Below are 27,999 nucleotides of genomic sequence, written 5' to 3' on the forward strand. Positions count from 1 at the left end.
TCCAGCTCAGAGCGGTTATCCTAAGAAAGTTTAAAAACAAAGTCAAACACCGACGCTGGAGGAAGTGGCGGCACTCCTGCAGAGCTGCTGGCCTGCAGCTAGGCGGCGAGTCCGCCCCCGGAGCCCAGCAGGTCCGGCCCCTTCGGGCTGCCGCCCCCGCATTGCCATTCGGAGCTCGTCCCTCAGACCTCGGAGGACTAACGGGGAGGACGCGCTTTCCAAACGCGACACCAGCTTCCCCTGAGGGTCCCCCAGACCTGGACCCATGGCCATTGGTTTGGCGATGCTGACCTCGGGTGTCTGAAGGGCGTTGCGTGGAGACGCCCCACAGGCGGTGAGCCACGCAGCTCAGAGGCTGCAGGGAGCTCACACGGCAGTGTGCCCCCACTGAGAGAAAGCGGCGGGGGGGGGGGGGGGGGGCGTGGACCGACCATCCCCGGTCTGCACGAGGTCTCGGAGGTGAGCCAGAGCACAGTGCCGCGGAGGGATCGTGTGGGCGAGCGCCGCAGTGGTGCGGACTTGTCACCCGTGGAGTGTGGGAACCCACCGGCTACCGAGGCTAAGACGGGCAAGTGGGTGAAGGTGGGGAAACAGGTGTCCTCTCCCTCCTGTCTCCTCCAGCCCCTGCACGGAGCCCCACGTCCGGCCTCCCGCCTGGCCGCAGGGCCTGGCCCTCTCCCACGCCCTACCTGAGCTGCGTCACCTGGCCCCCGTGACCGGGACCACGGGGACCGGGCTGGGTGTTACAAAAATGGCAAAGACGATGTATGGCACTAAGTTGGTGTAAAAATCTGCCTTGATATGTCCTTGCATATCGGCGATGTTCAAAATAATGCACGTAACTCTTCCCACTGTACTACCTTCCAGAAGATGTCAGCACTTTCACCAAAAGTGTCTCCAAGGAAAAACCCTCATCGATGGGATCAGCAAACATAGCTGAGCGCACCCACAGGCAGCGTGCGGCCGCCAGGCGGGGCCTGAAGCAGAACCGTGCCGCCCTCGCGGGCTCCCGCGGCCGGAGGGAACAGGCTGGCAGTCGCCGCACCCGTCGGCCCTGGTGACGGGAGGCAGGAGAAAGCTCCGAGAGCAGCAGGGGCTGGTCAGCCCCAGTCGGTGACTTTGGAGGGGAGGGCTGCACGGCAGGAGTCCCCACAGTACGCGTCTGGGGCCGGCGGGCGGGCTGGGGGGTGAGGGGCGCCGCGCGACGACCAGGACCAGCGCAGGGCCTAGGGGCGGACGGTCACCTGCACCGATCACCTGCACCGATCACCTGCACTCCCCCGGGCCTGGAGGCGCAGGCCCCTGTGCTCTCTTCACGGCCCCTTTCCTTTCCTCACTGGCGGGGGCGGGGGCGGGGGCGGGGCGAGCAGGAGGGAGAATGGAAACTGCCACTCAGTTTCTTTTTCCTGGGCCCGCTCCCTGCTCGCCCTTCCTCTCTCCCGTCTCTACTCCCTCCGCTCTCCTTCTCTGCCTCCACCCCTGCGGCCTCGCCCCCTCCCGCTGTGTGTCACCCCCCCCCCACACCTCCGAATTTCCATCTCTGATCTGCATTCTCTATTCAGCGATTCTCTGCTTCCTTACAGTCTCATCTCCTTGAGAGATGAAGGTGGTGAAGTCTGTCTACATCTGTCGAAAGCAGCAGTTTGTGTTTGTGTTGTGTTATGAGCAGAAGTAACCACATGCACCGAAATTAAGAGGAAGGATGTTGGGGGTGGGGGAGGAGAGGAAGGCACTCACAGACGTGCCCGCTGGCCCCTCCACCCCATTCCTCAGACCGGCCAACGTCCAGCTACGACGCCCACTGGGCGTCTTGGCCCTGCTTTCAGCCCGTGACCACATATTTCGCTTCCATCTGCCTTACACTTCAGCACGCAGGCAATAATAATGTCTCCAAAATGTGACTCGTCACCACGGGGTGTTGGGTGGCTCTCACTTAAACCACTGAAAACCTTGGGCCAGTTAACAACCTCCTGGTTACTGATCAGACCACACGCTTCCAGCTGCTTCTCCAGTGCCCACCCCTCTGGTCACCTCTGTGGGGACACCCAGCCTGCCCTTCTGCTGTCCTGCAGTGACCCCTGCTCACTCCAGCCCATTCCTGGGACCCGACCAGGGCAGGCGCTGTCTGGCCACCTCAGTACCTGTGACTGGGTGCTAGGCAGGCATGGGTCTTGATTACTGTAGCAAAAGGTGTCTTATCTGAGACTTTAAAGTGACCCTCTGTCCAGGAAGAGGAGCTGCATCTCACCTGCATGCATTTCCACCTTGCCCTTCCCAGCCCTTTCTCAACCCGGTGTCTCTTTAAAACCGTGGGTGTTAGCACGGTGCTTCTCTGCTGGAACGCCTCCCTGGGCCCAGCTGCGCCCGCCGCGGAGTCTCAGCCACACTCCAAGCCGGACATGCAGCTGCTCTCCCACGGGCCCCTCCTCCACCACCACCAGGGGCCACCACAGCCCCTCCCGAGGCTCCGGCCACACCAGCTTCTCTAGGTCCCCGAGCACCACCTGTTCCTCCGCACCTCAGCCTCCGCCCACGCTGCCCCCGCCCCCGCCCACCGGCACACCGACGCTGTGGCCTCGGCTCGGTGTGTCCCCCTTCGACCACCCTCCCTGCCTAACGCCACTGCTCTCAAAAACACGAAACTGGCTTTTCCTTTAAAGCACCCCCTACACATTTTAATTTAATTTTATTTATTTTGGGTCCACCTGGGGAAATTGGAATCACATCGGTCTGTTTCAACAGGCAGAGCTGAATACAGAAAGTCAGCCACAAAGGTGGGGCAGGCTGAGAAGATGACAGTGGGGACCGTGGTGCCACAGGGACAGAAACGGAGGGACGCAGCTGCGGGCTGAGGGCTGGGACCCAGAGCTCGGAGGGGCTTGTGCCCTGGAGGCCTGGCCCCAGGCACCAGGACAGGGCGCCGCCTGGCTGGGCTGGCCCTCTGGCCGGGGCGAGGAGCTGGCTGTAGGGGGCTGGAAGGAACCAGACACTGCAAACGGTGGTGACGCTGGTCAGGCCCCATGGCAGCAGCACCTGCCTGGGACGGCAGACAGGGGAGCACGTCCCCACCGGCGTCCCTCAGGCCCCCGATCGACAGGGCCCCACATGGGCCCGCCTGTCCAGGGAGGGTGTGCAGGGTCCCAGTGCGGGCGCTTGCTGGGTGGGGGAGGGGTTGGAGGTGAGACACAAGAGCTTAGTAACTGCCCGCATGTGTTCTTTGTTCGCTGCCTTTTCCTCCCCGTGCGCAGCTGGGGAGCGGTGGACAGACACACTCACCTCACCTTCCTTGGGTGCATACACTTATTAGACTTTTTCAAAGCTACTTAGCCGAGTGTGCCATTCACTTCCCGTCAGCCGAACGGCAACGATGCCTCGACGCCGGCCCAGGCTCTGGGGCTCCCGCGCGAGTGCGAGGCAGTCCCTTACTATTCAGCGGGGAATTTCAGGCATTCCCACAAGACGTATTTAAATAGTGAAAGGCCACAGCAAACACCCCTGTGTTTAAGTGCTCGTGGGGTGGAACAGGCAGCAGACTCTGCAGGAGACGGGAAAGGACCGAGGGCCTCGGCCTAGCCTGCGTCCCGCCCCTGCGGCAGGGGCGGTTTCGAGGTGACCCGGATGAGGGCAGGGACGTGGAACCAGTCAGTGGGAACAGACGTCGAAACCAACGGGAAGACCGTGAGTTCTGCAGGTAGAATCAAGAGTGTCATGCCGTTTGCACAAGAGGGTTTTAGGCGAAGGACTGCAGTGGCCGCAAGAGTGTTCCCCGAAGACACGCCGGCAGCCTCCTGGGGGACTGCTGAGCACTGCAGGCCGGAGCCGCAGAGACGAGTCAGGGCCAGGCGACCCCCGAGGCAGGAGACTCGGAGGGGAGTGCCAGAGGCAGGCAGCTGGAGGGGCAGAGTCCACGCAACACAACACAGCGCTCGCACGGGGCAAGGAGCGTGGGGCGGGAGGGGACCTCCTCCTCCTGGAGAGTCGGACGGGAGCCACCGAGCTCCACCCCGAGGGCCTGAGGACGCCCCGGTGCAAGGAAAGTCCCCGCGAGCACCCTCCGAGGCAGGAACCGGGGTGGGAAAGCCGAATCAGTCGGGGAGAATGTATATGTCCTCATCCTGAGGGGTGTCGGGAGACACAGGCCCCTGGAAGTTGTAGTAGGGGGATGCCTGGTTCCCGTAGACGGGCTCCGCGGAGCTGGCCTGCTGCGTGTTCTCGTACAGCCCCTTGCCGGCTTCCTCTGCTCTGGGGGGGCCCACTTCCAAGTTCTCGTAGTCGTCATCGCAGGGGCCGGCCGCCCGGGCGGCAGGTCTGCGGCCCGGGGCGGCCCCCGGGGCCTTGCACTTGGGGCCGAAGGCGTGGTCGCGCAGGGACAGGGTTTTGGAAAAGTCCCTCCTCCTGCTGCCGCTCCTCCACAGGAACCCCGGGAGGGCGAGCGGGCTGGTGGCCCGGCGCTTCCAGAACCAGAAGCCCCCGAGCCCGCAGACGGCCAGCAGGAGCAGCAGGAGCGTAACCCCCACGGAAACGGGCACAGAGCTACTCCCGCAGCTCTTCAGCACGTCTGCACACGCCGTGGAGTTCGCCGGGCCGCCGCCGCTCGCGAGGAGCTCACAGGTGCAGTTGGACGTCATGGCTCACTGGCTGTGGTCCCGAGAGAGCTCTGGGAGCCCCCCTGGGCATCGCCTGCTCAGCTCTGAAAGACCACCCTGTGGCCAAGTCCTGCGGCGCTCGGAGGAGGGGTGCGGAGGAGGAGGTCTGGGGGGACGATCCCCATGGTAGCCGTTCGCTTCTTTATAAACAGGGGCGGTTTAAATCCACTCTGCTCTTTTTGCTGAATTACAAACAAAGTAGATATGAATGGAGGATAATCGCAGAATAGAAAACTCCAGAAAAGGAAGACTGAATAATCTGCCGTCAGGAAACCTGCTATAAATTACAAATGTATTAATTGCATATTTACTGCATTAGCATAATAAAACTCTGCTCTGTTCCTACCAGCACAGCGCGCACCAGCCCCTGGCCTGCTTCGGGACACGGCACGTGCTGGTTCCCGTGAGGACAGAGGTCTGACCGAGCCTGTCCCTGCCCAAGCCCCAGTGGTTCCAGCACTTCAGAAACGTTCGAGTGAAGGGCAATGCTTGGAACACAGTAGGAGGGAAGCACAAGGGTGTTCTTGTGCAAGCGTTGCCATGACTACCCTGCTCTGTGTGGTCTGCGGAGGGCGGGGGCACACGTCTCCTCCCAGTCCGGCCTCCCCCGGTGCCCACATCAGCGAGACTGTCTGCACCACAGCCTGGCACGCGAGTCACCGGAAACTGTCTTCCCACCTGGTGAAGTGGTGGGCAGAGACCTGGTCTGCTCATCTCTATGTTCCCAGGGAATAGCAAACCCCCTGGTGCAGAAAAGCCATTGGCATTTATTGGATGAATAGTTAAATAAACAAATGACTCCAAATCTTATCGCAGAATTGCTTAAGTTGATAATTTAAAACCCAAGCTATGTCTTCAAAGGGTACAGTTTATACTTAAAAGAAGAAAGAGTTTTGTGACATAAAACAAAATATCTTTGAAGCCTCCTTGTCAAAACTGCCAGCCAACACCTTTCATTCAATTATGATAATTTTAGAGTGTTCTCCAATGTTTTAAAATGGCAGAGAGAGAAGCAGAAAGCATTCAACTAGACTGAATGTTCTATTTTGATTTTATCAACAAAATATTGCTCCCTGTTTTCCGGCTACATACAGAAACAGTTACATCCAATAGTTGTTTTTCTTAGTTTTAGTGATATAATTGACAGGTAACATTGTGTAAGTTTAATGTGCAATGTGATTTGATATATGCATATATTCTGCAATGACTGCTACATTAAGTTTAGCTAACGTGCATCACCTTACAGAGCTACCATTTTTTTTCCTGTGATGAGAAATCTTAAGACCTACTCCTAGCAACTTTCAAATGTGCAATATTGTCAACAGCCTTGTGAACTGCACTTGTGAAAGGGTTTTCACCTATTGAGTGCCAGCATCGACCATGTCTAGTTAGGAGCTTACTTGGGGTCACCTTCAAAACACCTTTCCACCGAGGATCTCAGCTACCACAGGGAGCAGACGCCTCCGTACCCCAACCTTAGAGATGAGACAAGATAAGGCCAAAGAGGTTCAGGAACCTCTGGAACAACTACGAAGACATCAAGTCAAGATTCAACTAAAACTGACCCCCAGATGTTGTTATTCTCACCCCGATTTCTGTCCGGGGCTGCCGAGCACACCTGTCACTGAATCTGTGCGGCTCGTTTAGCTGTGAGGCGCTGGAGGGCCGGGGTCTCATCTACACCATCTTTACGTTGCCAGCACCAGCACTGGACACAGAATAGCTGCTTTCTTGCCTGTTTGTTAGCGAGCGAGCAGCCTGCCTTGCGGCGTCAGTGACAACGGTAAACAGGGAAGAGAGAATGCCCACAGCCCTGGCTGGCACGGCTCAGTGGATTGAGCGCGGGCTGCGAACCAAAGTGTCGCAGGTTCGATTCCCAGTCAGGGCACATGCCTGGGTTGCAGGCCACAGCCCCCAGCAACCGCACATTGATGTTTCTCTCTCACTCTCTTTCTCCCTCCCTTCCCTCTCTAAAAATAAATAAATAAATAAAATCTTTTTTAAAAAAAAGAACGCCCCCAAAGTCGGGGCCCACTCTGAGAGAGCATTCCTGTCTGAGAGCTACGTGTCCAAGTCCGTTCGTGGTTGGAGTACGTCAACATGCAAACTGTCAAGCCGGCATTGCAGGTGAGATGCCAAACTGAACAGGAGATGCAGTCAATGCATAAAGTTTATCTGGTAAAACTATAGGGACAGAGACCTCAGACCGAGACCTGTTTTCCTCTCTCTGCACAGCCAGACCCGGGGCCTGTGCTCAAGGACAGCGGTTTGGCAACGGCTCTGACCATTACAGACGAGTTTCCTTTCTGAAACCAGAGAGCTGGTCGCAGTTAACATATTTTATGGTGATTTTTAGTTCAAATTTGCCAGCGCATTTGAACTCAATTTCAAATTGGTTGAAATTTAGCAGCTTTGGCAAAGGTGCCAGGCCCGCAGCCAACTCGGGCGGGGGACAGCCGTTGTCCCTGCGGATGAGGTAATGAGGTGCTCTCCCTGCCCCTAGGATGTCTTACCACCTATCTTGCTCTACGCAGAACAGACATGCCAGTACATGCCAAGCATTAAAACTGTTGGTCAAAGAACTGTTCACTTAAAGAGAAGACGACTTTTTACAAGAAAATAAATGCACCCTATCATTTCTTCAGACTCACTTAACTGGAACACCCTGCCACACATTAACAAAGACCTGGCAGAATAAAAAGCAGGTGTTAAACAAAAGCCTTTCACATGTAGTTTAACACCCAAATAAGCTCCACTTTCCCCGCTTTGGAACAAGGCCGTTCGGTTTTGTTTTGGAAAATGGTCCCAGCAGGTTACCTAACAGTCATTCACCTTAAAGTTACAAATGGTTGATACGCTTCTGGAATCTTCCAAGCCAGACCCTGCCCTTCTGCTCCAGAACCAGACCCAAAGCCCCGTCTCACCCTGTGAGCAAACGCACCCTGAACAAACACCCCCTGAACAAACACCGTCTCCCTCCTTTTGGAAATTGCTCCCCCCCTCCCCGCCACCTCCTAAGGCTCCCAAAACTCTGTTTGATAAGATAAAAAAAGTCACTGATTATTAAAAATGAACCTGTTTCCTAAGTCTCCTTCCGCCACGCACAGGTCCGGTCCGCGCTCACCTGGGGCATGCGTGGGGCGCGGGGTGCTCGCCGGCCCCGCACATTTCAAACTGGCTTCCGTTTGGAGCGGGTTCCTCTTTCCACTTCTGTCGATTTCTTCCTTCTCACGCCCTCCTCTCACACTATTTCACACTTGCAAAACTTCCTGGCTCTAGAGGAAGTTATCAGCGGCAGCAGAAGTGAGATAAGTGACCGAGGGTTTGAACAAGACAGCCCAGCCCTGCGCCTTCCCCGAGAACTGACTCCCACTCCGCCAGAAACCGGCGCGGGCAGCCCGGACAGCCTTCCCGCCTGAGCGCCACGTGCGGTCCCCACTCGGAGCCAGCCTAAGACGCCGTCTCCCTGGCTCCCCAGCTCCTTGGAAGGAAGGTTCCTGACCGCAGTCCCGCGCGGGCCCGTCCGAAGGCTGGAACAGCTCCCGTTGCAAACGCCGCGGCCGATGCCGGGGTCACCCGCCTGGTCAAGCCAGTGGCCCAGTTGGGGGTCAGAAAATGTCCGCGTTCTCTGAAATTGTTGCTAAGGCTCCCCCAAGCACACTGTTGGTGGCACCGTCTGGGACTTCCTAGTGGGTCTGTCCTCGGGTGAACCTGGGAAACGCCACAGCGGCGGAGGCCGGCGGCCGCTCGGCACTCCGCAGGGCTCGCGGGTCCCCGGCCCCCGGTCCCCGGCCCCCGGCCCCCGGCCCCGGCCCCGGCCCCCGGGCAGAGGACGAGGCAGAGCCGGACCAGAAAGCAACCCCCCTGCGGCCTGCTCGCTAACAGCGGCCGGCGCACGCGGAGCGCTCGCGAGTCCTCGGGGCCGGCCGCGGATGGTCACTCGGTAAACCCCGGCCACCCCGAGGGACAGGCCCGCCCGCCGGCTGACTCCGCCGTCAGGCCAGGAGCCCGGACCGCGGCGAGCCCGCCCCTCCGGCACCGGCACCGGGCGGCGGGGCGGCGGGGCGGCCGAGCCGCAGCATTTCGCGAGGGTGGAGGACTCGTCTCCACCCGACACCCTCCCTCACCAGCTCCTCTCGGAGGCAGCTCGGTGGGCCGCAGCCGCGCGGAGTGGCGAAGCAGGCAGCCCGGAGGAGAACCTCGGGGGCATCGCGTCGTTCGTAGGCGTCGGTGCTTCTGCAGCGACGGGGCGCGGGCGGGGAGGGCGAGCAGCGGGCTCAGGGCAGTGTGGTCCCTACGACCGGGCTGGGCCGGGCTGGACACCGTCGGGGCGGGCGCAGCGGGTCGACCCGGCGCACCTGCCGCGGGGGCGGCTCCGGGCTGAGACGAGGGAGGATGCGAACCACGGGGCGCGGTGGAAGCGAGGGCGGAGGACCCAGCCCAGGGCGGCCTCGCGGAGCAACACGGCGGGGCCCCTGGGAAGCGGGTGACCTGGCGGAGACCCCGGAGCACACGGGTCGGGCCCCGCGTCCCCGCACCGCCCCGGGCGGCCCGCACACAGCGACCAGCGCGGGCAGCGCTCGCGTGAAAGGACCCGTCTGCCCCCACGAGAGGACGGCCGGTGCTTACCCAGGTTCCCCTTGAAAACTGGGTCGTTACTTCACCCTTGTCACTTCAGATTTTCTACAGACAAACACAGTGGACGGGTAGTGCCTGGTCCTTTTCTCTAGATAGAAATTTTTTTTTAAAGAAATGGAATCACTCCTTGAGTTTATAGGACAAATGCTGTGTTAGTCAAACCAGGATGACTGTGTGGAGACTGGCTGCGGGCCAGGCACTGTGTCTCAGCTCTGTGTTTCCCCCGAAAGCCACGTGGTTCCTGTTGCCCGTTTCAGGGACCTCTCAGTCCCTGCCGTCCAGCTGGGCTCCGTGTCCAGTTTTCTGTGTGGTTGGGGTGGGCAGGGCCCAGGGGGTGATTTTTGTTCTGCGGAAATTTGGGCTGAGCAGTTTATATCCAAATAACCTTCCTCTCCTATTCATTGGTGAACAGCCTCTTTGTTTAGCTGAGATTTAAATTCTTAGCAATTTTTTTTGTGTCACTTACTATGTTTATCTCAACATTTTTTTTCAGATGCTTGAACTGAGTGACATGGGCCGATATCTGTGCATGTGGGTTTTCCTCAACAGCTTGCCCGACAGAGGCATCTTCCTGGTTGCTCTCCAGGGCGCCCCAAAGTCCGTGCTGGTTGTTAAGGGCGTTGTGGAAACCGGCATTCTAGCATAAGGCAGTGTGTCACCTGGGAAAGGTGATACGTTTATTAGCTAGCAAATTTACGAGTGTTGATGGGTTTACAGGACAAACCAGAAAGCACCGAGAGCTTTAAGGGAGCGGGTCATCGGGCCAAGGAGCTAGGACAACTTTGAAGTGGGCAAACAGGGCAGCTGAAGGGCAGGAGAGAAGGCACGGACAAGAAGAGGTCGAATTAAAGTGACGGTCGTGCGGCGGATGGTAGGGCCGGTCCTGTCGGCAGCTGGCAAACGTAAACCCTGTAATTTTGAGGGGGTGGGAGATGGATTTTACTGAAAGGGATCTCAGGTGTTATTTAGTCAAGGGATTCATTCCCAAATCTGAAAGTCTATCAAAACCACGTATGAAGCTTTTTGTTGTTGTTAAAACAAACAAACAAACAAATAAACAAATACAAACAAAACTAGCCCTGGCTGGGGTGGCTCAGTGACGAATTGAGTGCTGGATTGTGAACCAAAGTGTTGCCGGTTCAATTCCCAGTCAGGGCACATGCCTGGGTTGTGGGCCTACTGGGGTAGGGGGTGCCCGAGAGGCAACCACACATTGATGTTTCTCTCACTCTCTTTTTCCCCCCCTTCCCCTCTCTAAAAATAAATAAATAAAATCTTTTAAAAATACAAATTCCTAGGACCCTGGGGATTCTGCTTCGTTAAGTCTGAAGTGGGGCCCAGGGATGTTTATTTTAGAATTGAACACAACCAGGGAATTTCTGAGTGAGAGGAATGGGAGAGCGTACTCACAGGAAAGAGACGGGTTCTCACTTCTCACTTTCCACTCTTTTCTATTATTTTATCTTTTCCATTCATGTGCACCACTTTTAAGATAAAAATGAACACTGAGAGCCCCCAGCCGACGTTGGTCGGCGGCCAGGTTTGAAACAAAAGGACCGCTGTCAGAGGAGTGGTGTGAAGTCCTGCCGAGGTGTGAAGTTTGGCTGAGGAAGTGGCCCGACACCATGCCCACGCACCGTTGTGCGCGGCCACAACCCCTCCCGGAGGATGGAGACGAGGACGGGTGGGGAGAGAGGCCTGCGCGTCCCCTTCAGGAGCCGCTCTCTCGGCACTAAGTCGGAATGCAGACCGCAGGGAGTTCGGGGGGAGGAGACGGAAGAGCAAAGCCCATCAGAGGCGTCGCAGGGAGCGAACTGGGACAGGTCTGACCTCCTGGTGGACCACCTTCAGCTGTGAGGTCTGCCCCTGCAGCACCTGTCTGGCCCGAGGAGAGGGGGATTGTTAGGGTGCACGTGACAGCTTAGAAAGTTAGGCTGCGCTGCAGGGCACTAAAGAAAGACACTAAAAGGAGAACAAAGTAAAAAGACCCAGGAATCCACCCCTGGCAATGAAGGCCATTTCTGTGTGTAACTGACTAGTGTGTAATACCCCACGGCTCCGGGAATGTCCCAAAGAGCCACCAGCAACAGTGGGGGGAAGGCGGCTCGGCCCATCCACACAGTGGGACACTCCACAGCAGTGAAAACTGCATGCTACAGACATGCATGAACACGCGGTGGTCTCACAAACATAACATGGACTTGAAGAACCCACACACAAAAAGTGCCTGTTGTGTGACTCCATTCCCCACATCAGGCGGGGCCTCTCTGAGAACACAGGGGGCAGCGGGTGGCCCATCGGGCGACTGCACTGTGGCTACAAGATGTATCTCCAGGTAACCATCCTTCGAGCTGCCCACTTGAGGTTTGTGTGCTCTGTGTACACTGTATCTTAACTTAAAAAAATTGGAGCAGAATTGTAAGATAGTTACTTTAAAGGTGGTGGAAAGTTAAGATAAGTACATGTATGCTTTTGATTCATTTAGATTACCATCTTCTTTGGGATGCTGACCTACTAGTCCGAGTAGGAATTCTTTGCTTTGCTAAAATGTAGGCAGACTTTGACCTGGATGAATTTGAACTTTACCCAGAGCTTCCTAAGCCCAGAGGTTGGTGAGGCTGGTGGGCGTCGTTATTAAATCTTCAGTCTCGTCACTGCCCAGGCAGGACTTCCTGCCAGGACTGTGCCTGCACCACAGCCTTTCATTGGCTCACCTTGACTGTGTGACAGATGTGTTGCTGAAAAATCCTGTTTGACAGGATTTTACCCTAAAAACACCTGGGTATAAAGCAGTGCTCTCCTGTGTAAGATGCACAGAATGACTATTCGACTTACATACATCATGAAGTGATTGCCACAGTAAGTTCAGTCCATTATCTACAGATAAACAAAGTAAAAGAAAAGCTATCTTTTTCCCTTGAAATGAGAGCCCTTGGGAGCTCCTCCCTGGACTTTCCTGCGTGTCACACAGCAGCGGTAACTTTGGTGGGAAGTGAAAACAGATCTAGGTCACTTTTTCTTCCTCGTTTCTGACCTCCGACTTGCATTGCTCATAGATTTCCCAGCACAATAAATATTCGAGGTCAATAAACAATAAGGGACCCGTTCTTTCAAATAGTTTTTAAAACAGTAAAACTGGACCTCACTTCAGTGTTAAAAGAGAATGACAGAAGAGGGTTCTTCACGCTCAAGAACGTGTTTTTAAGGGGCTCCAGGTTGATGCTGGTCCCCACCTAAAATCCCTGCTGAACGGGGTTTCACGGTGAAGCTCGCGCCGACCTCCCGGCAGAGTCTGGACGCAGTGGCCCCCGCGGGTGAGGAGGGGGCGCAGCCGCTGCTGTTGCTCTGTCACACACGTTCTAAGCAGTGGTCTTCATGGAGCAGCACATTCAGGAGCGGGTGCGCGGAGGACACGCACAGACTGCGAGAGTTGAAAGGGGAGGAGAGAACGATGTTCTCTAGAAAAGTGTTTCAAGATGTCAATAAGACAGGTTTTTTCATATTAATATTTACAAAGGGCTTTCCTTCCAAGAAAGAGGAAAAGCTAAAACACCTTTGTTTGGTTTTATTTGTGTTAGAATATCTTAATAATTTTTTTCTTATAAACCTTTAAATAAATTGTATTTGGCAGGAAAAAAAAACGTGCCCTTTAACGAAGTGAGCTGACTTCTCAGGCTGACGTCACACCCAAAGGCTCCACACCTTGAACTTGAACGCGCAGATGGGCGTGATCAGTCCCCACCAGCAGAGGGCGCGCCAAGTCCACGCCGTAGACCATGGTTGCGGTTTGCACAACGGGTAGGAGCAGAGCTCTTGAAGGGAAGCAGTTGCTACCCCCAAATGTGCCTGTTGGAATATCGATTTTAATCTGGTTATTAAGGAACAAAAGCCTCAGGAGAAAGCCTTTGAACTCCCCCTAAGTGCCTGAAAGGAACGGAAACAGAGGCTCTGCTCCAGGAAGGGAGGAAGGGGGCTCGGAGTCCCGCTGAACCTGAGCGGGTGGGCGGCGGGCAAGGCGGCCTGTGGGTCCGTGTCCGCGACGGCAGCAGACACTCGCTCACCCAGCAGCGGCCTTCCCGTCCCCCCCGCCGAGCGGCCTCTGTGCCCTTCGACGTCCGAAACCACACAGGGCGGAGGGAGCTCCGCTGCCCTTCTTCGGGGCCCGCGCTTTCCGTACCTCCGACCTCGAGTTCCTAAAGTGAACTTTGGGCGTTCGCTCCTGTTAATCTGCCTCTGTAATGCTATTGTTCACCCAGCTAGAAGAACTTAGAAGATGGGAGGAAAAGTGATGTTCCAGTCCTCACACTCTCGAGTATCGTCACCACCACGTCCAGGACCCAGCCAAATGATCGGCGGGCGGGGAGGCGGACCAGCGCACGGAGAGCTGAGCGCACGGAGGCTCGGTCCAATGCTCTGGTGAACCTCTGCCTCTGGTCAACGTCTGCTACAAACTTCGCCGAAGATCACGGGCAGGCTGTGCCACTGAGTTCCACTCATGTACAAATGCCACTGCGTCGAAATGGACATAACAAAAAGGATATGTGATGTACTTAATATTTAAATTTAAATACTAAAATTAACCCTTTAAAATATAAAATATATATTTATTTATTTATTTTTAGAGAGGGGGAGGGAGGGAGAAAGAGAGGGAGCGAAACGTGGGTGTGAGACAGACACCCATCAGTTGCCTCCTGCAGGCCCCGGAGTGGACGGAGCCTGCAACCCAGGACTTCGTGCAGACCGGGAATCGAACTGGCAACCTTTTGATCTGTGGGTCTACACCCAACCCACTGAGCCAAACCTGTCAGGGCCTAAAATTAACCTTTTGCTTTACATTCGCTAAGCCACTTTGGAAAGAGTTAGACATTAAATGTAAATACCCGAGCATTAAATGTGTCGTGATGAATCTAAAAGGAGGTCTGAGCTCTCACTGCCCAGACCACAGCCTCCAGTGCGCAGGAGACTCTGACTCCGGGTGGACCCACCCGCCAAGCCCGCAGCGTCCTGGCCAAGCGCGCTTCTGTCGAGCTGGTCTCGCTGTCCAGCTTCCCCCGTCACTGTGACCTTCAGAGTGTCTGTGTTTCCCCTGAGCTTCAGGAGCTCGCAGGGGCCTAGCCACGACCCTTGGCGCCTGAGGTCACTGTCACTGCTTTCTGCACGGGTGCTCCTTCCGTTCCACCAACTCCGTCGCTGTCCGTGACTTTCACAATCTCCCACATTCCTGCCTCACGCGTCCAGGTGTTTACCATTTCTGTGTTTTTTTAAATAGCATTTAAATCAATATATATACACATAAGAACATAATAATTAGATTTAGTTCTCGGATTTTATAAGAGTGATTTTTAATTTGCTGTTTTAAAACCTGAACATTAAGATTGACTCACACTGATGTGGATACCTGCAGTTCATTCTCTCGGAATATCCCTTATGAGTATGTACTACACTCTCCTAGCCTGGGCTGGAGTCCGGTTTTCTGCTGTTGTTTGTAATTCTGTTCCAACTGAAGCGTTGTCATGACGACGTGTGCGCTAGCGCCCCCTGGCGCATGTGTGCATTTCTCTGGCTGGGCTGTAGGGCATCAGAATTTCACTCTCCCAGCATAATTGTATTGGGATGGCCAAAAGTCCATTTGGTTTCTTTCTGTACAATGGCTCTAGTAGCCCTGAGTTGTCATTAACTTCACTGGAAACAATTTTGATAGACTGCATTGTCACAGCTGTCATATCAGCAAGCATTAAAAAAAACTTATCAAAATTGGTAAATTTTTGTGTAGCCATTTTAATATTGAAGATGGAAGAAAATATGCAAACTTTTTGGCATGTTATGCTTTATTATTTCAAGAAAGGTGAAAAATGCAAAGAAAAAAATGTTGGTGCAGTGTGTGGAGAAGGTGTTGTGGCTGAAATTTCAAAAGTGGTGTGTGAAGTTTCCTGGTACTCTTGACATTTTGGCCAAATAGTTCTTTGCTGTGGGGCTGTCTTATGTGTTGGAAGATGCATTGGGGCACCCCGGCCTCTCCCCACTAGAAGCCAATAGCGGGAGAGAGCCGACATACTCAAAATATCTAAGTCAATAAAGTTATTGATGAAAATGAAACATGTGACTTATTTTATGGAAAAAACATAATGGACTTTTTGGCCAACCCAATACTAATTCTTTGTTGGTTATTGCATGCAGATATCTCTATCCATTTATAACCTTTTACTTTAAGGTGTCTTTGGATGTATCAAATTTCTTAACTTTCATTTAGACAACTTTGTAAATCTTTTGTTGTAGAGGTCATGCTTTTGTGTGTTGAGAGATCTTTCCCTCTATTGAAGAGACCACTGTTTCCCCATAGTATGTTGTTGGACATACACGTAAGGGACAGTCTTTTCACTAGCTGGTGTTGTGACGACGGGACAGCCACGTGAAAGAGAAGGAAACTGGACCACTTTCTTCCTGCCACACACAAAAATAGACTCAAAATAGATTAGAGACTTGAATAAAATACCTGACACCATAAAGCTAATAGCAGAAGACACAAGGGGTGAGCTGTTGGTCTTGATGCTGGTCCTAGCAATGAGGTTGTGGATTTGGCAACAAAAACAAAGTAAACAAGTGGGACTACATTAAATTAGAAAGCTTCTGCTCAGATATGGAAATACCCAAGAGAATGAAATGGCAACCTACAGAATGGGAGATCATATTTTCAAATTGTACATCTGATAAAGACTCAGTATCCAAAATATATGAAGAACTCATACAATTTAATATCAAAAAGAAAAACAAACCGACTTAAAAATAGGCAGAGAACTTAGTAGACATCTTCCAAGAGGACATGCAGATGGCCGAGAGGTAAGTGAAAAGATGCTCAGCATCACTAGTCATCAGGGAAATGCAAATCAAAACCACAAAATATCACCTCATAACCGTCAGAGTGGCTGTCATCAAAAAGGCAGGAAACAACAAGTGCTGGTGAAGATGTGGAGAGAAGGGAAACCTGTGCCCTGTGGGGTTTCCTCCAAAAATTAAAAGTAGACCTGCCTTATTACCCAGTAATCCAGGAAGCGAAATCATAACCTCAAAGAGATTCCTACATTCCCGTGTTCACTGCAGCATGAACAGTCAAGGGATGCAGCCCGCCTAAGTGGTCAATACATGAAGAAACTGGGGTCCACATATCCAAGGGAACATTGTTCAGCATTAAAAAAGAAGGAAGTCCTGCCCTTGGAGACAGACCCGGAGGGCTGTAGGCTCAGTGAAGTAAGTCAGACAGAGACAAATACACAGGGCACGTTCCCACTTTCAGGGGGGTCTGGAGAAGACTGGCGGCTGCCAGGGGCGGAGCGAAGGTGGTCAAACTCCCTGCTACACGGTTAGCTGGTCCTGGAGTGTAACACACAGCGCGGAGACTGTACCTACCAGTGCCGCATTGCACGTTTGAAAGTCCCTAAGAGAGCAGATCTTAAAGGTTCTCATCGTAACAAGTTGATAACGATACGTGGTGACGTGAACTTGCTGTATTAGCCATTTCACAATACATACAAAAATCAAGTCATCATGTTGTACACTAAAAACTAATGCAATGTTACATGTCAATTAATCTCAATCTAAAACATCTTTCCCTGCTCTATGCTCAGAAGGTTGGTTTCCAACATTCTCTGCTTTCCCTCCGAGAACAGGCCTGAGCTTGCCCCTGGCTGTCCTTGACCTTAAGTCCTTGCTCCACCTGGAGAGGGGTCTGCAGGTGGTGTGCATGTTGAGGGTTGAACAGGGTCCCCTCGAAGTCCTGCAGCCCCAACTACTAGCACCCCAGGATGGGGCTGTATTTGGACACAGGGCATTTAAGGAGGAAACCAGGGTTAAATGAGGCCATGTGGGTGGGTCCTTATAACAGGAAAAGTTGGAGCACTTGGAGGAGAGGCCATGAGGCCACAGGCCAGAAGGAGGCCTTCTGCCGGCCGAGGGGGGAGGTCTCGGGAGAAGCCAAGCCTGCCGGCCCCTCTGTCCTGGACTTGAACTGCAGAACTGTGAGAAAGTATGTTTCTGTTGTTGAAGGCACCTGGTCTGTGGCATTTTGTAATGGCGGCCTAGAAAAGTAATACATGGATTTCACTTTTTTAATCCTCACCTGAGGACATGTTTTTGTCAATTTGAGAGAGAGAGAGAGAGAGAGAGAGAGAGACACCCATTGGTGATCTCACATACGCGCCCTGACCAGGAACTGAGCCTGCGACTAGGTATGTGCCCTGACTGCAAACAGAACCCATAACCTTTTGGTTTACAGAATGACACTTTAAGCAGCTGAGCCACCCAGCCAGGGCATGCATTTCACTTTTTAAAACCATTTGTTTCCAGTCCACTTAGTAAATAGTCAGCCCCTCCTCTCCTCTCTGACCCATGGTGCCTCTGTCACTCGGTGTTCCGCACACGTGGTCCTACTGGGAGGCTCCCCATTCCAGCTCGTGGGTCAGTCTGTCCTGGCGAGAGGGTCAAACTCTCTTAGCAGCTACAGAGTGACTCCCCTGTAATTACACTTCCACTTTCATGTAAAGTTTACAAATTAGCTTGTCAAGTTTCGCTAAAAAAACCTATTGGGATATTAATTGCATTTGCATTAAATCTATAAAACTAAAGAGAAATATTTTGTAATCAAAGATTTATCTCCATTGGAAGGACCATTTCCTTCCTTCGTCGATGGACGACCATTTTGGTTCTGTCCACACGATGGCAGCACCAACCAAAAAATCAAACTTTCACAGTTGCACGAAAGAGCCCATACAACATACACAGCATTAACATTTTATTAAATGCCCAAATGCTTTGGCGGATGGACCTTAATTTCATATAAAGTGTTGAATAGCCCATCAAATTCTTAAGTGCAGTCGGTAGGAATATATACAATAGTATGTGATCATCAGAGAATTGAATAACGAAAAATATGATACCAATCTGTTCTTCAGTCCTTTTACCTTAGAGGACCATAACCAATTATGGATAAAAAAATCATTACCAACCAATAAAACAAAGTCATGGTGTAAAACTAGATTTGGGAATGAAGGTAGCCAGGCCAGCGAGCGCAGTACAGGGTGGGGAGCAAAGGTCTCCGGGGCGAAGCGCGCAGGTCAGGGCCCTGTGACCTCAGTTTTCCTCGAGCTCTGCCCGCCCCGCCCAGAACCGAGCCTGGGCCGGCCCCTTCCCTCGGGCCCTTCCCTCGGCCCGGCCCTGGAGCCCCCCTTTCCGCACGGCTCGGAGCCCTGGGACACACTGTCTTTGACTGCATGTGGACCTGACCTTGACGACAGTGGGCTGCAGTCGCCCCTTTTCCAAGTCCCTCCGGGTCATTAGTCCGGCACTGACAGTACCGCCCAGCTGGCCACGTGCTTGGCGTCCAGGAAGGGCCCGGGTGCTGCCGAGAGGCCTCATCTGGGCGGTCTGAAACACACGACGGGCCGAGCTCCTTAAAGGGTCAGCCCAGCGGCCCGTCTGTCCAGTGCGAGCACTGACGCCCCGCCCCGAGGGCTGCGGGGTTCACCCAGAGTCTCTGACTGCACGTGGCGCCTCCGGGGATGTCATACGTCGCTGGAGCACGGGTGGTGTCCCCGCACCAGCGTCGTGCACGCCCCCTTCGGAGGAACCAGCAACGGTGACCCCCACCGCGAACCCGCACTGAGCCGGGCCCCGCACCACTCTGCCGCGGGCCGCCCCAGGTCCCACCGCTCCCCTCCCCTGCGCTGCCTAGACGCTCCGCGAGGGGGCGCCCGGGCCCCACGCTCCGGCTCCAGGGCTACGGGTGGAGGCCCAGCGGGGCTGTGCTAGGCGTTCGAGGCCCGTCCCCCTGGTTACGCGCGGTCAGGCTGCAGGACGGGGCCCGCGGGGGCGGTCGGGCCTCGGGGCTGTGCTTCAGACCCCAGTTTGCGGCCTTTCGGAGGACGGGACAGCCCTCTCGGGGTACCGGAACCTCTCTTACCCCGTCGCGGCCCGGCAGTCCCGGCTCTGCCCCGCCGGCGCGGGCGGTGGGCGGGGCGCCGTCGTGACGTGCGGCGCTAAGTCCCGCCCCCCCAAGGCCGTATATAAGGCGCTGCGCTCGCACTTATTCCAGTGGACGCGGCGGCTGGCGAACCGGCAGCGGGAGGCGATACCATGGAGCTCCTGCGCACCATCACCTACCAGCCGGCCGCCGGCGCCAAGGCGAGCGAGCCGCCGGGCAAGGCTGGCGGCGGGGACGCGAAGCGCAGGCGGCCGCCGCCCCCCGAGGAGCCGCCGCCCCGGGCGCAGGAGTCGCCGGCGGCCCCGCAGCACCGCCACCACGCGGGCGCCGAAGTGTCGCGGGTCGTTGTGGACCCCACGACGGGGAGGCGCTACTGCCGGGGCCGGGTGCTGGGCAAGGTGAGGGCGCCGCCCCGCGCGCGTCGAGTCCGGGGTGCCGATCCCCGCGGCGGCTCAGCCCTCCTTCCCCGCCCGGGCCGGTCTGGTCAGATCCCACGTCTCACCTCCCGACCCGGCGCCGTCCTGGTCCTCCGAGTAAAGGGACCCGGGCCTGTTCGGACGGCACCCCGCGGCGCTTTCCCGTCTGGAAGGGGCTTTTGGAATCGGACTGCCTCCCCCGCCCCTTTCTTCCCTCCTGCTCCGATCTTTCTGCTTTCCTTTCTTATTAAAAAAAAAAAAAATTAAAGCATATTTGCTGTCCATGGCTCTGCCTACTCAGTTCCGTCTCGGCTTTGTTTCCTTGTAGGGCGGCTTTGCCAAATGTTACGAGATGACGGATCTGACAAACAACAAAGTCTACGCTGCAAAGATCATCCCTCACAGCAGGGTGGCCAAGCCGCACCAGCGGGAGAAGGTGAGTGTGGCGCTGGGCGCGGCGCTGCCCGGGGCCGGGCTCCCTGGTGCGCACGCAGCTCGGCTCGGCTGGCGGCTGCCCTGCTGCTCGCTGCTGCCTGGGTGCTGAGCCCTGTTCGCCTTCCCTCCCAGATCGACAAGGAGATAGAGCTGCACAGACTTCTGCACCACAAGCACGTCGTTCAGTTCTACCACTACTTCGAGGACAAAGAGAACATCTACATTCTGCTGGAATACTGCAGCCGAAGGGTAGGCGTGCGCCTGGGCCCGCATGCAGCCGGGCTGCCCTTCCTCGGGGCTGCCGTGTGGGTTGGGGCGGATCGGGCCCCGCCGTGACTTTCTGTTCTGACAGCTGTGGCTGACACCTTCTCTCCTCTTCCTCCTCGCAGTCCATGGCTCACATCTTGAAAGCCAGGAAGGTGTTGACAGAGCCCGAAGTCCGATACTACCTCAGGCAGATTGTGTCTGGACTCAAGTACCTCCACGAGCGAGAAATCTTGCACAGAGATCTCAAGCTAGGTGAGCCCTGGACTCCAGACGTGAATTTGTGTGTCGGGGACGGGTGTTCGTTCCTTCTCCCTCGCACTGTTTACACTTTCCTGTTCTCCATTGCGGGGGGGGGGGGGGGGCGGGGTGCAGCCTGTGCAGTCGTGCCTTCGAGTGGGGGCAGTTCTGGTCAACAGCTGGCTGCTGGCCTCCAGGGCTGACCTGGTGTGCACTGGCCAAGAGTGGCTCTCCCAGGGATTCAAGTCTGTTTTGTTTATTGTCCAGGGAACTTTTTTATTAACGAAGCCATGGAACTGAAAGTTGGGGACTTCGGTTTGGCAGCCAGGCTGGAGCCCTTGGAGCACAGGAGGAGGTGAGGCTGGGAGGGTGTCCCCTCTGTGCAGCTCACACACGCCCTTCTGGTTGCCAGCTGGTGTCTCAGAGGAGGCCCACAGAGACTCAGCCTGTGCACTGCAGCAGGGTTGACTCGAGGAAGCACCGGGTGCTCACCGCGGGCCGGGCCAGGGCCCCTCATGCCTCCAAGTGGATTATGAAAGAAATCTGCCTTACGATGGCCTGATGAGGATGAAATGCCTGGTCTCTGTTGACCAAAAACACTGTCACGTGGGCTGAGAAAAATACATGCATCAAAAAAAATCACCAGAATCACTTTGTCAAATGTCAGTTGCTCAAATGCCAAAAGCAAAAGTCAGATGCTTCCTAATGGAAACTCAACACAAAGCTTTCACGGTTTTGTCCAGGGAACTGGGTTTCACTTAGTTCCTAATGAGGTTTCATCTCTTGTCTTTGCAGAACAATATGTGGTACCCCAAATTATCTCTCCCCTGAAGTCCTCAACAAGCAAGGACATGGCTGTGAATCAGACATTTGGGCTTTAGGCTGTGTGATGTAAGTGGATGCACCCAAATGATGAAAACGAAAATTGGGATTTAGATTTTAACATTTGAAAAGAGCTGCTTTACGGCCATTCCTAAAGAAGTGTTTTCTTCCTCTTAGGTATACGATGTTACTAGGAAGACCCCCGTTCGAAACTACAAATCTGAAGGAAACGTACAGGTGTATCAGAGAAGCAAGGTATACCATGCCGTCGTCACTGCTGGCACCTGCCAAACACTTGATAGCTAGCATGCTGTCCAAAAACCCACAGGACCGTCCAAGCTTGGATGACATCATGCGGCATGAATTCTTTCTGCAGGTGGGTGTGCGTCTTGAGTCTCTGGATCTCACGCTCTTGATCCCAGTGGCCCAGCAGGTCACAGGGTGCCTTTTCTCTGCTCCGCAGGGTTTCACGCCAGACAGGCTCTCCTCCAGCTGCTGCCACACGGTCCCGGACTTCCACTTGTCCAGCCCAGCGAAGAATTTCTTTAAGAAAGCGGCTGCTGCTCTTTTTGGTGGCAAAAAAGACAAAGCAAGATATATTGACACACACAGTAAGTTTCTAGTCCTGCCGCTGTTCTGTGTCCAACATTGTATCTCACTTTGGTAAATTATTGTTAGAAGAGACTTTTTTGCATGAGCATAATTTAGCCAGTATCTTTGCATACTGTTGAGCTTTTTGTAGCATAATGAGTTCACACCGTGACATGTGTGTCATACACGTTAAAGTGTGCTCTTGCGTGATTGCAGCTAATGGCAATGATAAAAGTGCTGTTTCTGCCTTGGATGCTCATAGCTAGTTAGTACTGCAGTAGGAGGAAACGTGGATGGCTCTGTTCCTACCTTGTTAGGGTAGAATAACACTCAATTCTTTTCCTTGACTTACAGATAGAGTATCCAAAGAAGACGAAGACATATACAAGCTTAGGCACGACTTGAAAAAGACTTCCATCACGCAGCAACCCAGCAAACACAGGCCAGACGAGGTATGCTGGGGAAGGACAGACAGACATCACCTCCTTATGTCGTTTTCATTCTGTGCTGTCACTTACTCTGTGATCGTCAGGGCTCAGGCCTGTCGCGTGTACCTCACCTCCTTCCCCCAGCCCGTGGAGAGGGAGGGTGGAGCAGTGCAGGCAGCGGGCCGGCTGTGACAGCTTGGGCCCGGCTGGTGGCCACTGGTCTGGATGAGCCTTGCCGGCAGTTTCCGCAGTCCTACCCCACCACTCCTCGAGCGGCATGAGGGTGGGACTCGTGGCTCATTGCCCGGCCCTCCTCTTTCCTAGGAGCTGCAGCCCTCGCCCACGACGGTGGCCGCTCCTGGCACCGGCACCGCCGCAGTGGAGAGCAGGCAGCAGGTGGGGGACGCCATTCGGATGATCGTCAGAGGGACACTGGGCAGCTGCAGCAGCAGCAGCGAGTGTAAGTGCTGGTCCGCCCGCGTGCAGGGGTGGAACCGCCGGTGCCGGTGCTCCTCGCGGAGTCACTGAAGTGCCTGTGTGTGCACGTGACGCGTTTTGCACAGAGCAACAGAATTCAAGCGCTGGGATGAGACTAGGAAGAGTTTGGAGTTCATGTGTTGGAGTTCTAAGTGGAAGGAGACTTACCAAAGCCCATGTTTTTTTTGTTAATTATTTCGTAACTTTCTCTGATATTCAGGCCTCGAGGACAGTACCATGGGAAGCGTTGCGGACACAGTGGCAAGAGTCCTTCGAGGGTGTCTGGAGAACATGCCGGAAGCCGACTGCATTCCCAAAGAGCAGCTGAGCACTTCCTTTCAGTGGGTCACCAAGTGGGTCGATTACTCCAACAAATACGGCTTCGGGTACCAGCTCTCGGACCACACTGTGGGCGTCCTTTTCAACAACGGTGCTCACATGAGCCTCCTTCCCGACAAAAAGTGAGTGTCTCTAGGTCACGGGGTGGGCGGGTTCTTCAGTTGCGCATGGGAGGCCCCCGGAAGCAGAGACTGACGGCTGCCGTCCCCCTCCCCCCGTCACGCCCGTGTCCAGAACCGTGCACTACTACGCGGAGCTCGGCCAGTGCTCCGTGTTCCCAGCGACAGAGGCCCCTGAGCAGTTCGTCAGCCAGGTGACGGTGCTGAAGTACTTCTCCCACTACATGGAGGAGAACCTCATGGACGTAAGTGCTGTGGCCTCGGAGCGGTGGTCCTGGGGTGCAGGCTCAGACGGGGAGCACCCTGGAGCACCTGCTCCAGGGCCCACCCCTCTGCTGAGTCCACCTTCCGGGGGGCGGGGCCAGCGGCCTCCACCCGGGCTGCCGCTGGCCCCAGCGGGAGAGGCCTTGGCCCGGGGAGGGTGAGCACGCTGCACAGCTCCGCAGGCCCTGACCCTCCCCGTCCGCTGCAGGGAGGAGACCTGCCCAGTGTCACCGACGTGCGAAGACCGCGGCTCTACCTCCTGCAGTGGCTGAAGTCCGACAAGGCCTTAATGATGCTCTTCAACGACGGCACCTTTCAGGTGACTGTGGCCCTCCGGGACAGGCCTGTGGGGGGCCTGAGAGTTACTTTCACCGGGTCAGCTTAGTCGCGGACTCCGCCTCCCCAGCCCTGGCACCCAGAGCGATCTAACATCCTTGTCTGGTTTTAAAGGTGAATTTCTACCACGACCACACGAAAATAATCATCTGCAGCCAGGACGAAGAGTACCTGCTCACGTACATCAACGAGGACAGGCTGTCCGCCACGTTCCGGCTGACGGCCCTGCTGATGGCCGGCTGCTCGCTGGAGCTGCGGCACCGCATGGAGTACGCCCTGAACATGCTCCTGCAGAGGTGCAACTGAGCCTCGGCCCTGTGGGACCCCTCCAGGCGCGGGCCGCAGGGACGGCGGGCTGCGGCACGTGGGAGACGGCGGCGGCGGCGGTACGAAGACAGGCCCTCCGGCCCGCTGGACCGGCCGAGGCGTGCTGGCCGTCCTGGCGCGGACAGTCCGAGAGAACCAGAGCGCCGTTTTCCTTGGGGGACCTGTCTTGAAAGGGTTTTCAGACAACCTCACAGAAAGGTGCATTGACTCTTCACTTGTCTCTGCTGAGAGCATTTCAGACGGAGGGGGGCTGGGAACTGTGAACGGACTTCCCGGGGAGAGGAGAGGAGAGGGAGGAGGCTCCCGAGTCGTCAGCGGCTGGAATCGGAGCAGCTTTGGGCTGCCTAACTGTGAACTATGGCCATATGTAGGTGTTTCTTTGTTCGTTTTTGTTTTTTGTTAATTTTTGAAGACACTCGTGGCTGGAAAAGTGCATTCCTTGTTAATAAACTTTTTATTTATTACAGCCCAAAGAGCAGTATTTATTATCGGTGTTTTTAAAGTTGGCCACTTTAAACTGCCGGCAATAAAGCGTACGGAAAAGCGGAAGGCTTCGCTCGTCGGTCCTCTGTCTCCATCTCAGTGGCCGGCCGGGCACAGCCGTCCGACCCTGGGCTCTTGGCGGTCTGGGCTTAGAGTGCAGACGCACACCAGAAAGTTCTATCGTTACTTTTTCTCGTGACAGTTTCTAGGAAGTCAGGGTAGAGCTCGCTTTGGACAAGAGTGTAACGAAAATACACTCTTGTTACAAGCTAAACACGGGCCTCCTGGTAAATCCGAACCAGCTCCTCTCTGGAGGGTTTCCTCCAGACGCTCAGCCTGGGTCCGGGCTCTGTCGCCCTGTGTGAACAGCCTCTGTTGCTAAGCGTCAGTAGGCACAGGAAGTTTATCTTCACGTGGGCAGCGCACCGTGCTGTGTGTCTTTGTGCCGCCCAGTGTGTTGCCCAGCTGGGACCTCCCGCACGCCGCGGTGCCGCTGGCAGGGCCAGCATGCAGTTCCAGTGGGACGGGCCTCACACGTCAGTCGTTTCATCTTTCTTCTGGTGCACAACGGCTGGGAGTGGTGTGGGAAGCCAGGCTCTGGTTTCAAACGACCACAGTGGCCACGGGCGCATCCGAGCTGCGGCTCTTTCAGCGGGATCTGCTCCTTGACAGGCGCCGAAAGCTGCTCCTCCGGCTGCTCCGACCTCCCAGTGACCTGCGTGAGGTGCGCGTCCTCTGGGCTCCGGACGGCTGCTGCGAGGGAGGTCCTGTCCTGAGGACAGCCGGGTCGCCTGCGTCCGGGCCACGGTTGCAGTGGGGTCCGGGGCGGCGCGGTGCGGGGATGGTGGCTGTCATTGTACGTTTCGCTAAGATGACCACCCGCACCCGATACATTTTATTAATAAAAGTCAAACCTGGAGAGTGCAACTGGGTACTCCACAGGTTCTAGACTGCTGTCTGGAACTCTGGCCGTGGACACAGGAGTCTTTGTTAAATGGCTTAGAGTAATAGCTAAAAAAAATATGTAATTACACTAATAGCTGGGTGTGCAAACATAGAATCTGTTCTTGGGGCAGAGGAGAAGAATTAGTTGCGAGCAGTAAAAATGTGCTTTCGTGTTGAGTGGGACAGTTTCAAACCCTGCCCTTGTCCTCGCTCGTGCACGGAGGGGCCGTGTGCGCCAGCCGGGCGGGCGGCACTGGAGGCGTCAAGTCGACCCGGGCCTGTCCCTGCCCCCAAGGAAGTCCCAGCAAGTGCAGAAGACAGTGCATTTACTCACCAGCCTGATAAGTGCCGTGACGTTACGATGCAGGTATGCACTGGGTGTTCTGGGAACCATGCGGAAGGAGCTCCGGGCGTGGGTTGGACCCAGAGAATAGATTCCTGACAAGGAAATTCTTTTTTATAGGGTTTTGAAAGACGAGTGGGGTTAAACCGAAGTATGAGGCGGGCAGGGCGTCACAGGCAGTGGGAATTGCATGCACAGAGAGCCGAGGGTGAGGGAGTTCACGGCGCCGTGGGCGTGCAGGCCTGGCAGATGCAGGCTGGGGAATCGGGCAGGCCTTCCAGGGGCCCTCCCAAGGCCTGTGGGCTGCACCGAAGGGTACACGGCCTCGTGGAAAGGTTTTAAGGAAGAAATACCAGCCAACCGGTATTTCATTTCTACACAATAGAGCTCATTCTGGGGGCAGGAGGAGCAGGGAAGAAGGGGAGAGGGGTGACCCAGGAAGTGAGGACATCAGTGCCCTGCTGCGGGTGGGGCAGGACCAGGTGAGCAGGGGGATGTGAAGGTGGGATCCCCGGCGTCCCCTCCAGCCCATCGGTTTGCATCAGCGTCCCCAGAGCTGAAGACCCGGCCTGGCCCACGGCAGCCAAATCCTGCCCCAATGGGCAAATGACCGCAGTCGAGGGAGGGGCTCAAACAGTTGTTTGTAACAGGATTTGGCATCAGGTTGGCTGTGAAGCCTGAGGAAGGAAGAGGGTGGGGCTTAGGAAGATTGGCAGGAGCAGCCCCCAGGGAAATTCCGCAGCAGCGAGAGCCCGACACTCAGGAACAGACGCTGAGCTCGGGGCATGTTGAGGCAGCCTGCGTGAGGGTGCCCGGACAGGTCCCCAGGACAGCTGAACGCGCATGTCCGTGTCTGGGAGGGCGGCACGCGGGAGTCCCCGGGTTTGGGGGACATCTTCAGAGTGGGTGAGGGCGTGGGGCAGGGGTCCCCGTCACCCCTCCTGCCCCCTGGCATTCTCCGGTTCCCAGAACGGCCGCAGAAAACACAACAGTGTTGAAAAACCTCTGAAGTGGGGTAAGGAGGATGAAAAATTCCCGATTACATCCTACTCTTCCAAACCACGGGAACCCGAAGTTCATAAAAACAAGGCCAAAATAACAGAGGTGCGTAATGAGCACCTTCGGGCCTTGAGAATGCCCCGAGCCATCTCCGGTCCTGGCAGCCGGTCGGCGGGGGCGAAAGCTGGTGTTGAAGTGTTCCCGTTTGGATGTGTGGGAGCAGCTGGCCTTGGCTGGGATGACAGGGAAGGGGAACCCCACCCGGAGGGCGAGGCGAACCTTTGGAGCCCAGGTTGGAGGTGGGCAAACAGACTCTCGGTCGGAGTATGTTGTCGAATAATTGTCACCACTTAATTACTGGGAGCTTTCAGGTAGAAACGAACACTTCCAGCTTCTTGTGAAAAACTTCAAGATCAGGCAAGATGGGATTGGCAGCTCTGCTCGTGGCCACTCAGCCGGAGTCGAGGGGCAGCTGCCCCGAGGTGTGGTGGGCCCTCCCTCCCCACAGTCTTCACCTGCCCGCCTCGCTCACCTGGCTCCTGTGGCCTTCGAGGGGAACCTCTCCCACAGAGTCAGGCGAGGCTTTTAGGAGACCCGTCTACCATCAAATTCTGATGACAAAAACTGGTTTCGTTTCTATGCAGTATTAATAATATGTTTGGGGTGATTTGGGTGTCAAAGGTCAGGTGGAGCTGAGGAGAAAATAAGCGCAAAGACCGGATACCGACAGATGAATCCCCCTGAGCCTTCGGAGGCTGGGGGTGCTGCGCCAGAGTGTGGGTGACTCTTCAGAATTGCCACCGAATCCGCACGAGGGGGTTAAGTTCAGCTCATCTCATTCTCTTCATTCGTGATGAAATGTGGGTAAAGGCGAATTTGGAAGTTTTGCAGACCAGGAGCAAGAGCTCATCCCT

At 55.4% G+C, this 27,999-nt stretch overlaps 2 protein-coding genes and 1 long non-coding RNA gene across 11 annotated transcripts; 1 reads left to right on the plus strand and 2 right to left on the minus strand.

The window, feature by feature from the left end:
• Positions 1 to 2,669: 2,669 nt before the first annotated feature.
• Positions 2,670 to 9,391, minus strand: GAPT (GRB2 binding adaptor protein, transmembrane). 9 transcript variants are annotated; one of them, XM_045839968.1, is made up of 4 exons: positions 8,149 to 8,285; positions 7,771 to 7,921; positions 6,047 to 6,121; positions 2,670 to 4,828 (listed from the first exon to the last, which is right to left on the minus strand). In XM_045839968.1, exon 4 carries the CDS (start codon positions 4,626 to 4,628, stop codon positions 4,086 to 4,088), a length of 543 nt encoding a protein of 180 aa, XP_045695924.1. In that variant the 5' UTR covers positions 4,629 to 4,828; positions 6,047 to 6,121; positions 7,771 to 7,921; positions 8,149 to 8,285; the 3' UTR covers positions 2,670 to 4,085. The 9 variants fall into 9 exon arrangements, with proteins under 9 accessions (XP_045695924.1, XP_045695919.1, XP_045695917.1 ...); XM_045839963.1 differs by lacking the exons at positions 6,047 to 6,121; positions 8,149 to 8,285 and adding an exon at positions 9,276 to 9,391 and having other exon boundaries at positions 7,722 to 7,921; XM_045839961.1 differs by lacking the exon at positions 6,047 to 6,121.
• Positions 9,392 to 12,847: 3,456 nt separating this feature from the next.
• Positions 12,848 to 19,278, minus strand: LOC123819537. Its single transcript, XR_006785823.1, has 3 exons — positions 19,237 to 19,278; positions 13,462 to 13,793; positions 12,848 to 13,130 (listed from the first exon to the last, which is right to left on the minus strand). It is a non-coding gene; the product is annotated as an uncharacterized LOC123819537 (long non-coding RNA).
• A 97-nt stretch (positions 19,279 to 19,375) lies between these two features.
• On the plus strand, positions 19,376 to 24,781 carry PLK2 (polo like kinase 2). The gene is made up of 14 exons (XM_045839970.1): positions 19,376 to 19,655; positions 20,002 to 20,109; positions 20,241 to 20,357; positions 20,498 to 20,627; positions 20,880 to 20,967; positions 21,408 to 21,503; positions 21,612 to 21,810; positions 21,898 to 22,045; positions 22,380 to 22,477; positions 22,778 to 22,913; positions 23,151 to 23,391; positions 23,504 to 23,633; positions 23,861 to 23,971; positions 24,103 to 24,781. Exons 1-14 carry the CDS (start codon positions 19,410 to 19,412, stop codon positions 24,292 to 24,294), a joined length of 2,040 nt encoding a protein of 679 aa, XP_045695926.1. The 5' UTR covers positions 19,376 to 19,409; the 3' UTR covers positions 24,295 to 24,781.
• Positions 24,782 to 27,999: the final 3,218 nt, after the last annotated feature.

This window comes from Phyllostomus hastatus, unplaced genomic scaffold (assembly GCF_019186645.2).
Source record: "Phyllostomus hastatus isolate PE091 unplaced genomic scaffold, TTU_PhHast_1.1 phas_contig_329, whole genome shotgun sequence".
Lineage (NCBI taxonomy): Eukaryota > Metazoa > Chordata > Mammalia > Chiroptera > Phyllostomidae > Phyllostomus > Phyllostomus hastatus.

Coding starts and splice junctions, on each gene's coding strand:
- GAPT (XM_045839963.1), bottom strand. CDS start 4,628: ATGACGTCCAACTGCACCTGTGAGCTCCTCGCGAGCGGCGGCGGCCCG.
- PLK2 (XM_045839970.1), top strand. CDS start 19,410: ATGGAGCTCCTGCGCACCATCACCTACCAGCCGGCCGCCGGCGCCAAG. Junction 22,478..22,777: donor GCAAACACAGGCCAGACGAG/GTATGCTGGGGA, acceptor CCTCTTTCCTAG/GAGCTGCAGCCCTCGCCCAC. Junction 23,634..23,860: donor TGGAGGAGAACCTCATGGAC/GTAAGTGCTGTG, acceptor CGTCCGCTGCAG/GGAGGAGACCTGCCCAGTGT.